The 14455-nt window shown below is 40.7% G+C and overlaps 1 protein-coding gene across 2 annotated transcripts; it reads right to left on the bottom strand.

Moving 5' to 3' along the window:
* Positions 1-1961: 1961 nt before the first annotated feature.
* Positions 1962-11971, bottom strand: LRPAP1 (LDL receptor related protein associated protein 1). Of its 2 annotated transcripts, XM_059470158.1 has the most exons (8): positions 11781-11971; positions 7218-7362; positions 6759-6883; positions 5323-5443; positions 4672-4830; positions 4045-4127; positions 2974-3150; positions 1962-2664 (listed from the first exon to the last, which is right to left on the bottom strand). In XM_059470158.1, the coding sequence occupies exons 1-8, from the start codon at positions 11958-11960 to the stop codon at positions 2599-2601; spliced, it is 1056 nt and encodes a 351-aa protein (XP_059326141.1). In that variant the 5' UTR covers positions 11961-11971; the 3' UTR covers positions 1962-2598. The 2 variants fall into 2 exon arrangements, with proteins under 2 accessions (XP_059326141.1, XP_059326142.1); XM_059470159.1 differs by lacking the exon at positions 2974-3150.
* Positions 11972-14455: the final 2484 nt, after the last annotated feature.

Raw genomic sequence — 14455 nt, forward strand, 5'->3', positions numbered from 1 at the left:
CTTGACAGGAACAGACTATTGCTCATGCTTTGCCTTATGCCGTTGCACTCTAACTCAGCCACAGACTATTCCAATGGGAAGCTGGGTGCAGGGCAGCAACAGCCTTTTTACTTTGTTCTCCTCTAGGTTTGTGCGCTCAGACTCATTAACAGCTCTGCTCTGTAACTGAAGTGAGGTGACTCTGCTGACCCCACTCTCCAACCTTTGCCTCTGATGAGCTGTGACTTGTTCCCAGTTTTACATTACTGTGACATATAAGTATTTTGTCAGCCTCTTGTACTTTGCAGCACCTGCCAAGCATTCTCTCTGCTTGAGCCCACCTGGCCTTTGAGCCTTTGAACCTTACTGTCATGGTGTTGTAGGTAAAGACACAGCACAGCCACTGCCTCTTTAAAGCCTCTGCTGCAACACCTCTGCACTTGTTCAGTAACTGATCCGACCCTGGTTATTCACTCCATGAATACAGCACCTTCTGCTGTTCCAGACATCCTCAGAAATTCTTGGATAAGCATATTCTACTTCAGGTAGACACTGGAATGAAACCCAGCTTCGTGCTGTGCCCTCCTGTGTGGAGCACACAGCTGCTGTGCCTGCCTTCAGTGCAGGCCAGGATATTTTGCTTTCCCAGGGGCAGCACAGCTCCCCCAGCAGCAGGACCTGAACTCTGTGCCCTGGGAAAGCTGCTCCATCCCCCACCACCCTGCCAGGACTGCCCAGCAGCAGTGTCTCAGTGCTTTGTGTAGCTCCTCTCCTCTGCATGTGTCCAAATTCTTCACCCAGGGCCATTGCTGTGGGACCCCCCACACCCAGGCCACAGCCACCAAACTGACCTGCAGCTCACAGATTTGGTGCCCACCCTGCCAAAGGGGGCACTGAAGAACACAGTGAAGTCTCTGCTTTCTAACATAATACAGATTACATTTCTGTTCTGCATTCACAGGGAATTGATGTAGACAAACATGAAAGATAATACAGCTACTCTCTGATACGACCCTTAAAGCCATAGTCTGGAGAAGAAATAAGTGTGTAGCATTTGAAAAAAAACAAAAACAAAGCAGTTTTCTCATAAATGGCTTGTAACTATTTTTGGATTTACATTTTTTAGTTTGCCAACCAAAGGTATACCTAAACTACATGAACAGAGCTGTCTAAGGAGATTGCTAATATTAGTGGTGGCTTCTTATTGTGATGGACAACGATTCTCTGCAATATAAATAATTCTAAGCTTACATTAAATTCAAAAAGTAAAAAAAAGATTCTATCTTCAAAGTAAAAAAAAGAAAAAGATTCTATCTTCAAAGAAAATCTCAAAGTAAGACTGCTACCAGAGTTTTGGTTCAGATCTTTTGCACATGAAGATATAGTTTTTAAGTAAAAAAAAATCACGTTACTTTTAAGCCATGATGACCCAGGATGAGTGGCCTATTCTGACTGAATGGGTCTCTTCAGTATTCCTCACGGAACAGGCAGGCAGAGCAGGGCTTGAGGACAGCTGCCTGATCAGACACCTCAGCACTGCCATCTGTGAGGGACAGAGCTCCCCAACCAAGCTGTAATGATTCACCCACACCGGACCTTGGCCTTGGCCTCGCTCCTGGAACAGTTTAATTCGAAACTTGCATTTGAAATAAAGGGTCAGCATTGTTATTATAGACAATTTCAATCCAAGTGCCTGATGTGTGCCAAAGTTCTGACCAGAAAAATTTGGTCTTGAAAGAAGAAGTGATAATAATCTTTACTGGAGATTGAACTGAAATATACACTCAGAGATAAGCTGCTTTAGAAATCTTTCTGCCTATTCAGAACATAGAAACACATCCTTGTGGTGCAAAACTATCCATCCTCTCTTAAAAACTGATGTGTGAATGAACATTACAGGAACTAGCAACATGCTCAAAAAACAGGTCTGGTTACTTCTCACTTTATGAAAGGGAAGGTGAAAAGAAAAAGACTCACCAGTATCTTGTTTTGATTTTTTAATGACCAAGTGTAGCAAAACCAAAGCAACCATGAACAAGATAATTGTACACACACATTAGTCAATAACTAAACTGTGCAAATTGACCTCAGTACCTTCCTCCCCCTCTCACATGAAAGATTCATATACGTGCAGCAGTCCAGCTCTGAGCCACTGCTCAAAGTCAGTAAAAATATTTTTGTAAACTTAAGTTGGAAATGTAATAGGCCAAGGATTGAAATAAAGACTTTTTCTGGCCCCTGTTTAACCTTCCTGTACCTCAGTGTTTGCTTTCATTGATCAGAATACCTTACCTGACTATAAGATTAGTATTTTTTTACTAGCAGGAATCCTTTGATTTTTGCATATTTGTTTCCTTTTGACAAAACTGATTATTTCAAAGGCTGCTACTTGATTCAGAAGTAAGATTCTTATGATCCAAGATGTGAAACCTTAATATTTAATCATTTAATTTTACAGTGCAAATACAAAATTTGTAATAAAGTAGGCAAAAAAAATTCTTACACCACACATCTGTTCAATCCTTACTATTTCAGAAGGACTCCTTGGTAAGCCCTGCTCAAAAAACCACACTAATTGCTTTGTGTTAACAGACTGATCCCATGAAGCAGGACAAATTCTTATAGCTCATTGTGTTGGAGACCTTGAGAGATTCTGCTGGATAAGTCTTGCAAGTGCTTCTTTACCTATCAGGAAAAGAAAACACACACAAAAAAATCAGGAAGACAATAAATTATCAATAGAGTAATATATTCAGACTTTGCCACAAATATTTGTAACAACAGAAAGAGCAGAGAGCAGGAAGATTTCAGGCCTTTTTAAGTCTGTAAGAACAATTATGTGTATGGTGTACTAAACATGGAGAACAGATGTGTCTTGAACTCCCCTTCTGGAAGTCATTTAGCTTGCATGAAAAATCAGCACTGGATAATCTGCTTCCCCTCTGCTATTGAGTTAAACTTTCAACATGTATGTAACACTGCATTTATACAGACCTTATATCCTAGCTCTTTTGTCTTTTCTTGCAGCATGGCATATTTCTCTTTGTTTCTGTTCAGATGATCCTTGTCTCCAGTTTCCTCTACATGCTTCAGTTTCTGGTGTGAAATCTCTAATTGTTTCTGGTAATGATAGTGCTTTTCAATCTTTGCTTCAAAATGTTTCAGCTCCTCCTAAGATAATAGACACACACAGCTTCAGAGGAGTTTCTTTCCAAGTCTTCCTTTCTCTTGCCAAGACACTCTTAATGATACTCTACTAAGTCAGGCAGAGAAAGCTTTTTCAGTTCCCTGCTTCTTAAAAAGTGTCTGGACAATCCATTACCATCACCACCAGACTGCTGATTTTGAAAGCAGTGCTGAAAATGACCCACTGCAGAGTCCTCAAAAGGAGACTGTGGGTGGCTGTGAGGTGCTACAAGATGAGAGCAGTGAACACCAAGCAAAAATTTAAGCATAAGAACAGCAGAATGAGGGGAGAGAGACAGATTTTTAGAAAAGCCTCTTTTTGAAATCTGATAAACAGAGAGAGTCAGATAAAAAAAAAAAATCTTTTCTTTATACAACTTGAATTGAATAAAAGTGGCATGAACTGCACAGGAATGAAGTTCTACATTATTTCATTGAAAAACAGTCTTAACCACAATAGTTTTGTGTCAGCTCAACACAGCTCCAACATGGGAAGTTAGCAGTACAGAGATGGGCACGAGAGGGAAATTGCTGGGTATACAGATTACAGTGCCTCCCAAAGACATAATTAAGACATTGGTAAGAGGGGTAAATCTGGTGCCTTGGCAACAAAGAAGCAGGGCCTGATCTTTCAAAGATTCAAAATATGCAACAGTTGTTTTGAGAGGATTCAGAATGTTCATTCTGCTGATTATAACAGAACCAGCATATGATTAGTTACACACATGTCTATAAATTTGAAGAATTAAAAAGGCAGTATGACCTTTTTTATGGTGTCTGGAGGGTAATACAGAAGTGGCTGCAATCAGAGTAACATCAAGCGTTTCTTTATGTGGCAAAATATCTTTCTGCAAGAGAAGTCACTGGAATTCTACTTACTCGAAAAGATTCAAGCTCTTTCTCAGTGAAATTAGCTGATTTGGCCATGTCCCACAAATCAATCACTCTTGGTTCTTCAAATTCTAAACAAACACACATAACAAAATTAAAATGTGGACACAATGGTTTTAATGCTCAACTTCTATGAAAGATGAAGAGATGCTTTCTCACATACATATAGTTATTAAATTAAGAACAGAGACATTAAGCACTGCATTTCTAATAGATCTAATTTAGATGAAACTGAGTACTTGGGAGAAGTACCCAAGTACTGGATAAAACCAGATACTAGTACTAGGTAAAACAAGGAGGTTTTTAAAAGCAAAAAACCCCAAACCCGAGGAACTGGATAAAGGCATTGCTTGTCCTGCATGTTGTCTCATTTACTTGCCCTCCGGGGGCAATATCCCTTCTCATGGAGGACAAAATTATCCTCTTAACACAATGACTGTATCCTTTCATTAGGCTTCCAGTGTTTGGTGCTAAACAGGACTGGCTGACTCTATATCTTCAGCCCACTGTGGCACACAACACACTGTGATACTGTGACTATGCCCTTGCCCACTGATTTTAACTTTTAAAAAATGAAATGAATCCCAAAGAAGCACAAACCCTGCTGTATCATACCACTGGTTGTGTCATATCCCTGGTGACTGACTTTACGCAAACGTTCAAAGCCCTGATTGATGCTCCTTAACTTCTCCTTGAGCTCTCTGTGCTTGTTGTGCAAGATTTCCTCTTTCACCAGGTTCTCCTCAGATGGATTGATAACATTCTTGTGGATATCTGTTGAAGAACAGTAAGTATTATTGACTGTGGGCCAAATCTTGATAGCTCAAAAACTCCAAATAATCCCCCAAATCTGAGGTGAATAAAAAAGTGCTAAGTTCTTAGGATTTCAGTTGAGTGCAAATACAGCTGGTGAGACAAAACACGTATTTTCTGCAGACTTTAGAATTGCGTTTTGCAGCAGTGGATTTATGCTTGCTGCCTAATTTCCTGTAAAACTACAATGGCCATCATTGCTAATCTGATGGCATTTTCCCTGCATGAAATGAAGGCAGAATCAGAAAACTGAAATGGCAACAGTTTCATTAGCTGGCAAGAATTTTGGCAGCTAATGCAGAACTAAACCCAGGAGGTATCTGAAAATGCCAGCATCTGCAAGTGGTTCTGACAGAAATGTGAGGAGTTTCAAAGAAATTTGGAAGTGATGGAAACAATGGGCAGAGAAAAGAGATGTACTGATCTTGAAACATCAGAGAAATGTCCAGGCACCTTCTGTTCTGCTCACAGTCTCCAGCAGAATATTGTATTCACGGATCTTTTCTTTGTGATGCTTAAATTCTCGCCAAAGCTTATCCAGCTCCTCATCAGAGAACTTCCCAGAGGTCTTGGCCTGAAAGAAACATGAGTTCATTATGCTTTCCAGGCCAAGTGCTTTAAGTGCCCTCAACTGCCAAAATGTCTTCCCACTCCTCACCACATTTAGAAAATTATTAAATGCAGCTTTTCTTTAGATCTTTTAATTCTCTTAATATTTGTATGTGGTCAGGATTTAGATGTTGATGGATGAGATCTCTTTAATCATGTCAAAAGAAGTTTGCTTCAGACTTATAAAGGTGGACTTGCTATGGATTACCCAGTGAAAAGTGTCTGGCATTTCTATTCCATGGGAAACAATTTAATACAGAAATAAGGGCCATGGAGCTCCACAGACAACTGTAAGGGAACCATTTGCATGAGGGATGCAGTCGGATATTAAACACAGTCTTTACTGCATCTTACTCTACTGGCATGTGAAGATTTTATCACTGCTGTGCACTTGCTCTCTAACCATTTAAGAAGCACTGCTCACACAGCTGGGGCACTACTCACAAATCTGGGGGGATACTTGCTGCAATGCCTGATCAAAAGTGAATATTTTTGAAACCTATCCAGACCCCTTTTGTTTTTTTTGGCTCAGGGAATATTTCTCCTATTGCACTTTACTGTTCCCCAAAGCACAGGACAACATGTTCCTTGCCAAAGCTGTACCTAGTTACAGTAACATTTAAATATTCAGCAAATCTTTTTTTCTGCTTTTCTATCACTGCACTACACTCATGGGAGAATTCTTTAGATTTACCTGACTAGTTGCTTCTTAAAATTTGAATTATTTAATTGCTGAAGATTATGACTTTGCCAGTTTTAACTGCCCAAATTTGACAGTACATCTTCCACTTTTTATGCATGAATGCAAATCCTAGAAATTTTCAGTTGAATACTAGGTTGAGAAAGCCCTTATTTAAAACCCTTCCCCACAATACATTTCACTTTAGACAGTCTACAAAATGGTTCTATTTTAAATATATATTTTAAAAAATATCCACAAACAACAAGAAGAAAACTGAGAAAAACACCATAGATATACTACCACACAGTGTGACAGTCACACTAAGGGAAGCCATGAGTTCAGGGAAATGTGAGGACCCAGGCTCCACCTTTCAGATTAACTGGGTGTTTTAATTGCCAAAGACAACCTGCCACAGCTGGATGGTCTGGATACAGGGCATGAAGATGTGAGCTACAGAGCAAGGCAGCTTGGTCAGTACTTAACAAAAGAGTAGTAAAGCCATTAATTTCCAAGTCTGAATGCTCACAGAAGACACAGCTAAGAGTTCAATGAAGAAATACTGACTTCCTACACTCCAGTTCCTGGAAATCTTACTCACCTTGCTCCATAATTTCTCCAGTCTTGGATCATCTAGTGTGTCACTTTCTGTGCCATCTTTAATATAGTTGGTATCAACTAGCTGAGAGTCCTTCTTTCCATTCATTCCATATTTAGTCATAATGACTGCAAGGGAATAGAAGATACAGAAACATGAGAACCAACTATGGATGTATGGAAGGTGAGAGATGGGCTACATCTGTGACTTTCAGAGCTGGACTTTGCAGCTCATGGAGGAACAGCGAACAAACAGTTCAAGACAGTGGTCCCAGGTTCAATGACCTCGTCTGGAATTACTGGGAGTAAAGCACTCAGTTAGGCTCCTGCAGCTCCCTACTGACCTGCAGAGAACTTGTGTGCTTAGTGTCCAAGACAACCTGTTATGTAATAAACACAAGTGTCTAACCATGTGTGTGTGTGATGCAAAGTTTAAACTCCTCCTTTCCAAGACAGCCCTTACCATTTAAGTTCCGTCTGAGCTTGGCTTCCTTCTCTCCATCTTCATCCAGCCCTTCAGCTTTCAGTTTTTTCCAGCTCAGCTCATCCTTTTCTTGTATTTTTAGATCACTATGCAACTCTGCCAGTTTCACAGCAGAGAGATGGAGCTGACGAGAACACAGAAAGGTTTGTATTTAGTTAAGTGGGTTTGTATTTAGTTATGTGGGTTTGTATTTAGTTATGTGGAGTCCCCTTTTGCTTCAGAGCTACCTCAGGAACCAGTACAGACAGATAACAACCAGCATGGCACAGCAATTCTTCTCAAAGAACATGCCATTGCCATCACATGTCCTTTCTTGTGGACCATCTTCCAACCATACAGTTATAGTGAGTTGGAAAACTTTATTGGTTAGTACAGTTTTTCAGTCTCCCAGGTCACTGAGGATGGCCTTGCAGGTCAGACAGCCACTTCATCAGCAATATTTACTATGATCAAAATGAAAAAAGAAATTCTCAAATAATTTCTTAACACAGTTTATGTGCATTAAAACATACAAAACCTACAGGTATTCCTGTCTAACATATTAGAAAAAAAAAAGGTATAACACTGAGGCTGAAGATAGAAAAAAAATTAATTTACATGAATGCTAGGTCAGCTTGAAATTTTGTGAGCTACAGAGAAAACAGGAAAAATATGGACTAATTGAAATTTTGTGAGCTACAGGGAAAACAGGAACAATGACTAATATGTGGTTGGCTAATCAGCACTGCTGTGAGTTGATCCTGAACTTCCAGATTTTAGTCACCTTAGTTATTCAATTTAAAACAAATAAATGTAACAAACAATCTTAATACTTCAGAACCACTTTTTTTTTGTGTCTATGTGGTCAAAAACCAGAAGGTGAGGTGAGGAGAAGCCCAGAGAGGAGAGGAGATAAAACCCCTCCAACTACTGTGTGCCCAGCTCCTGGGAGCTCAGATCCAGCTGGAAACCACCTGGGCTCATAAGTCCTAGCACAAGTTTATCTATTTTATCATTAAAACCAGCTTACAGATTATAAAAATTATCATTTTCAGTGAGGAAGGAGTATGTTTGGTAAACACAAACTCAGAACTCAGTATTGTTTTTAAACATCTGAATGATACTGAAAAGATTCACCCGTTCCTTTGTGTGTCACTAGGTTATTTTAAAGTAACTAGGAAAAGTGTAATTAAACTAATGCGCTTCCTATTGACAAGAACTCAGGAAACTATCCACATTATTGTTTATGTTTCCATCATAGGCTGTCCTATTAATTAATCTTGTGCCATTGCCATCTTGTTTGATTTTTAAACTATATTTTCTCTGCATTTTGCACTTGGCTTACTGAAATTACTAAAATCTAGAATCACAGGAAATATAACGCTTCCAGAACACATTAAAACTTCTGATCCCTCTAATACTAAAGCAAAAGAGTGTCCCTGTTGTGACCTTTACCATCTACTTTTGGGGAACTGCTTTACAGAAACAAAGCACTTAGAAGGAACCACTTTATTTATGGTTCTTAGGATGTGCTGAGTAAAAGAAAAACCTTAATCATGTACTTATTTACTTTTCTGGTGCAGGATGACCTGGACAGCCGAAGTGTCACTGCTGCAGTGGCACCAAGAATCATTTTCCTCAGCAAGAATTGTGCTCTGAAGCTTCAAGACTGAGTCAGAGGTTTGCTACAAATTGTGAAGGGAATGGCCAAATATCTTGGTACTTATTTAGTTACTCTAATATTAGTCAGCATTCAAGTAGCATGGACATCACATGTAGTTGGGCTGAGGAAATACAGGAATAAATAGCCATGCATAATTAGATAAGAAGTAATTAGCTCCTAAGTACTGCAAATATAATAAAATCTTTTATGTGGGACCTTGTCATCAGAAACACACTACTGTGTAAAAGATTCTACAGTGCATTTTATGTTAGAGCCCCTCTGCAGTTAGTGCAATCCCATAAACATGTACAGCTTTCTCTTTTCTAGATGTTATAGAAGAGAATATCAGAACTTCTAAACATAAAGTCTGGAGACATAATCAATCAAACATGTTAAAGTCTTAATAAATACTAAGGAGCTACATTAAGTCCACTATTCCTTAAGAGAAAACAAGATTCTATTCAAATTTCTCCCAATTAGAGCAATATTTTTCTAATTCTCATCATAATTTTAGTAGGAAACTAAAGTAACTGTCCTTGTAAGCATTATAAATCCTTTGAAACCATTTGGAAGCCCCTTGCCTGTCCTATTAATGCAAAACAGAGTGCATACATAATTTAAAGTATTCAGTTCAAGAACTACTTCCTTTAAGGTTATCCCATGTTGGACCCTGAGTACACCAGGAAAAAATGTCAGTGGTAAGACTCCTCATCACTTTACTAACATCACTCACATGCTGGAATAACTAACTAGAAGCAGAGGTGAAAAGTTAAGTTTAATGATTAAACCAAGCAACAAGCTCCTTAAACTCACTCCTTATTCCTCATTCCTTATGCTGCCTGGACATTAACATCCAAGACAGGTACCTGGAAATTCTGGGAATGAGTGCTGGAAACTTGTTGAACATTACAACAATTGCATCATTTGCTGTTGGCCTGGCTGCAATCATTACCTGCAACACCCTTACCTACACTCTTGCCTCCGAGAGAAAAGAGCTCTTTACTACAAATTTACTCTTTGTGAAAAGAGATTCTGGAGAAAGATCAAGCACTCCCTTCCACTCATCCTCAGGGAAACAAGAAGAAAGTCTGGCTTGTCTTTCTTCTTGTCTGGCTTAGCTCCTGCTCCCACTAAGTAACATTTTGGGGCTTTTTTTAGGGACTGCTCCTCCAGCTGTGTGTTGCCATGCTAAATTGTGGTATCTGACTTTTATGTAAAAACAAAGAAGTCCCCTGTTTTCAGTAGTTTCTCTATCACTACCAAAATAAAGGAATAAAGAGGTCTGCATTGACACACATAGTATTTAAATACAAATGCAATACACAGCCAAAGTTTTCCTCTTATTTTATATATTGCCCAGACATACTGAAAAATCACTTTATAAACACATGCTGGATGACAGTTGTACTCAACAGTGAAATTCAGATTGTAGCAAATTTAGTTCAAGTAGGTTCTGCATCTCTAAAATCCAGCTCACACATATAGAATTTACTAAGCCTTAGTTCCTTACTGACAAAGTTAATCCATTTTATATTTTAGCATCTTAACACAGATGATGTAAAGCACCTCAAATTTTAATTTCAGAAGAGCCAGATATGAAAAAAGACTGTAATTGGAAAGGTGACATGTAACTGACATTACTATAATTACAGATTATTTCCAGTCTCAGTGTTGTTTCTTTTTCAGCTGTCAGTTCAACAGCTGGAGTTTTATTAACACACTTTCCTATGCCCCATTCCATCTGTCTCCCATTGATGTAAGGAGTAATTGTGATACCATCTTTTAGCACATTGGGAGGCAGCAGTATAGCAGGGTTCTAGTTTTTGGCTGAATTTGGGGATGCCCTACCTCCAATTCAATAGCTCAGGCTATTCAGAATACAGAAGATCCAAAATGAATGTTAACTATATTTCATAGCCTGAAAGAACTGAACCTTTGCCAGTCATCACCCTGATTTCCATGGTCCACAATATTCAGGGGATATCTGCAGTACATTCTTCTCCTCCCACTGCAGCTGTTCTTCTTAGTTATAAGCAAGTATTTCCACTGTAATTAAATAATTTGACTGTATTTTCACTTTAATTAAACATCTTTTGTAGTCACTGTGAGAGAAACTCAAGTACTGTTTTGACTCACTGTCAGAATTAAGGCTCTCATCTGGGAACGGTGAAACCCATTTGCTGGTCCTCTTGCATTTGTCTACATTACTTGACGTGAACGTAGGAAACACAACCACCAGGGTGGAGATTTCCTCTTCTCCCGCAGTGAACTTCTGCCCTGTGCCGAGCAGGAACCGAGCCCACCACCTTCAGACAGCTGAGAGCATCCCAGTCCTGAACAGCACGGCTAAAGCTTTCAACCGGCGAGCCCGGGAGCCAAGCGCAGATCCTACCCGGCACCAGGGGGGCTTCCCTCTCTCTGGCACTGCCTGGGCATGTGGATTAGCTGCTGCATTACCCGGGGGCAGGTGAGCACCTCCCGGGGCTCGGACACACATCCTAGGGCTCGGACACATCTCTGTCCCGGGAGCCATGTGGTTTAGTTGCTGCATTACCCAGGGCGGGTGAACACCTCCCGGGGCTCGGGCACACATCCCGTTACCCAGGGCGGGTGAGCACCTCCCGGGGCTCGGGCACACATCCCCGTGCCGGGAGGAGGCCGCTCCCGCCGCCGGCGTAGCAGCCGCCGCGGGGCTGAGCGCAGCGCTCGCTGCGTGACGCTCGGGGACAGCCGTGCCCGAGAACAGAACAAACGCCACCGATGTCCCGAGCCGGGGCCAGACAGCCTCGGCGTCTCCTCACACACCGGTGCCCGCTCCTCGCCATCTCCCTGACGGGGAAGGAGGGTCTGAAGCGGCCGGGCCCGATCTCGGAGCCCCCTCTGAGCGCCGCCCCACTCACCCGCTGCGCCTTCTCCCAGATCTGGTTCAGCCTCACCACCCGGAACTCCCCGGCCTCCCGCCGCTTGCCGTCGGCGGCCGCCAGCCCCTCGTTGGCCTCCCGGGAGTACTTGCTGGCCTGGCCGGCGGCAGCCAGGAGCAGCGCGGCGGCGAGGGCCGGCAGCGCCCGCACAGCCGCCATGTCGCGCCGCGCGGAGAACTACAACTCCCGAGATGCCCTGCGGGGCCGGGAGATCGGTGCTGGACGAGCCGGGGAAAAGGCCGGAAATCCGGGAACCCAGAGTGGGGTTTGGGTCTGGGGAGCGTGAGGGGACTGAGGTGTGGGCTGTTGCACTTCGTGCTGTTCTCTTTGTGAGAAACGCCAATCACTTGTTTTTAAAATTTTTAAAGCTTAATAGTAATAAAATTGTTATAAAAATAGTGATATAATTAGAGTAATAATAATTTGAACGATTTGAATTAGGACAATATGAGACAATAGAAACAAGGAGTTACGGACGTTCGGGTACCTTTTTCTGGGCAGCATAAGCCCGAAAAAGGACACACGTTAACAGAGGATTAACCCTTAAAAACAATAGCCTGTTGCATATTCATACATCTCATACATGATACATAAATTCCATTCAAATACAGCATTCTGTCTGGTCAGTGTCAATTTCTTCCTCTGAATCCTGACGGCGTCTTCAGAGCTGAGCGAGGCGGGAAGAAGTTCGTTTCTCATGACAAAGGGACAATAAATTCTTTCTCTGAAAGATTTAGGTGTCCTGTGGCTGCTATCTCTGTAAGTCCTTTCTTTAAAAAAAAGTATTCTACATAGCACAGTTTCTATTTCACATTTTGTTATAACCTAAAACTATATTTAACACACTCCTTAAGAGAATTAATACAGCATAGCTTTCTAACATAACACATATAATATTCATTTTAATATTTGCAAAAAATCAATAATAAAAGACACATTTTTCAATTCTCATTCCCCTCAGCACTTGCTTGACAAAATATGCCGAATATGGCACGTTTTATGATTAGTCTCCCATCCAACACTCAGTGTTGATGTCAGCTGTGCAGGAATAAGGGGACACAGTGGGTTTGAACACTGCTATTTTCATCAAACAAAGTTTTCAGATATTAACACAATATCCAAGAAACAGAGAAAGAAAGAGGCAGCTCAAGAAATGGAAGGCAGGAATGGGAACGGGTTCCCCCTTGGTGGTGGCAGGGAAGAGCACCTGTACTTGGGGCAGCACAGAGGGATGGATGGTGGTGTGGGCAGAAGGAGGGCTGTGTGAAATGCAGGAACACCTAGTCTGGGTTTGTGAAAAATACGTATTTTATGATTGGCTTTTTGTAAATATTAAAATGAATATTATATGTGTTAGGCTAGAAAGTTATGCTGTATTAATTTTCTTAAATAGTGTGTTAAATATAGTTTTAAGTTGTAACATAAGGTTAAAATAGAAACTATGCTATATAAGATACTTTTTTAAAAGAAAGGACTCACAAGATAGCAGTCACAGGACACCTAAATCTTTCAGAGAAAAAGAATTTATTGCTCTCTTATCAGAAGAAATAAACTTCTTTCTGCCTCGCTCAGGCATGAAGACACCGTCAGGATTAAGGGAAGAAGCTGACCCTGACCAGACAGAATTCTTTGTCTGAATGGAATTTATTCATCATGTATGAGGTGTATGAATATGCAACAGGTTTTAAAGGGTTAATCCTTTGTTTTAAAGGGTTAATCCATTGTTTTAAAGGGTTAATCCTCTGTTAACGTGTGTCCTTTTTCAGGCTTATTTTGTCCAGAAAAGATACCTGGACTGTCTGTAACTCTTTGTTCTAATTGTCTCATATTGTCCTAATCTCAATTGTTCAAATTTTTATTACTCTAATTATATTACTATTTTTATAACCATTTTATTACTATTAAACTTTTAAAATTTTAAAAACAAGTGATTGGCGTTTTTCACAGGTTGTTCTCCAGGGGTGAAGTGTGGAATGGCTCTGGGCTCAGTCGTGTGTGCTCAGAGGGCAGCTCTTGGTCCTGATGGTGCCAACCTCCTACCTCAGTGTGTCCTCTTCAAGGAGCCAGCCAAAGGGTGCAGTGGTCAACAGGCGTTTTTAGGAGGGGATTAAGTCAAGCTGTATTAAGGAAAAAAACCTCCATGATGCTGTGAAAATGCACAGTGTTTAATCCAGTGTTGGTGTATTTGTAAGAACCAATAGATTGCCTAAACTGTAATGAGATTTGTGAAAACAATGAGCCAGGGAGGATTTTTACTGGAGTGTAATTTTTGCCTTGAAAGTAATATAAAAATCTTGTGTTTTCTCTTTCACATTTTTCCTAAGTCAGAGATTTTCAATGTTATTTACCTAGGAGCTGTTGCTATGAGACTGAATTGCAGAAGTGGTCAAAAGCATTGCACTATACATTGCATTGAAGAGCAGTTGAAGTGAGCTTTGAAGTACAGCAAACTGATGATGCAGAAAGAAGTCCATCAGCCTTGCCCAAATCTTGTGCAGCTCTACACATCAATTTTAGGATATAGAGCTTCTTTTAGTCTCATTATTACAGTGTATATATGTATTCCTGAGTAATTTTGGAATACGTGGTTCTATCTTGTCTGTCATTTCTGTCATGTTGGGGTTCCAGCAGAGACTTCAGAGACACCCAAAGGA

Source organism: Ammospiza nelsoni, chromosome 4, assembly GCF_027579445.1.
Source record: "Ammospiza nelsoni isolate bAmmNel1 chromosome 4, bAmmNel1.pri, whole genome shotgun sequence".
NCBI lineage: Eukaryota > Metazoa > Chordata > Aves > Passeriformes > Passerellidae > Ammospiza > Ammospiza nelsoni.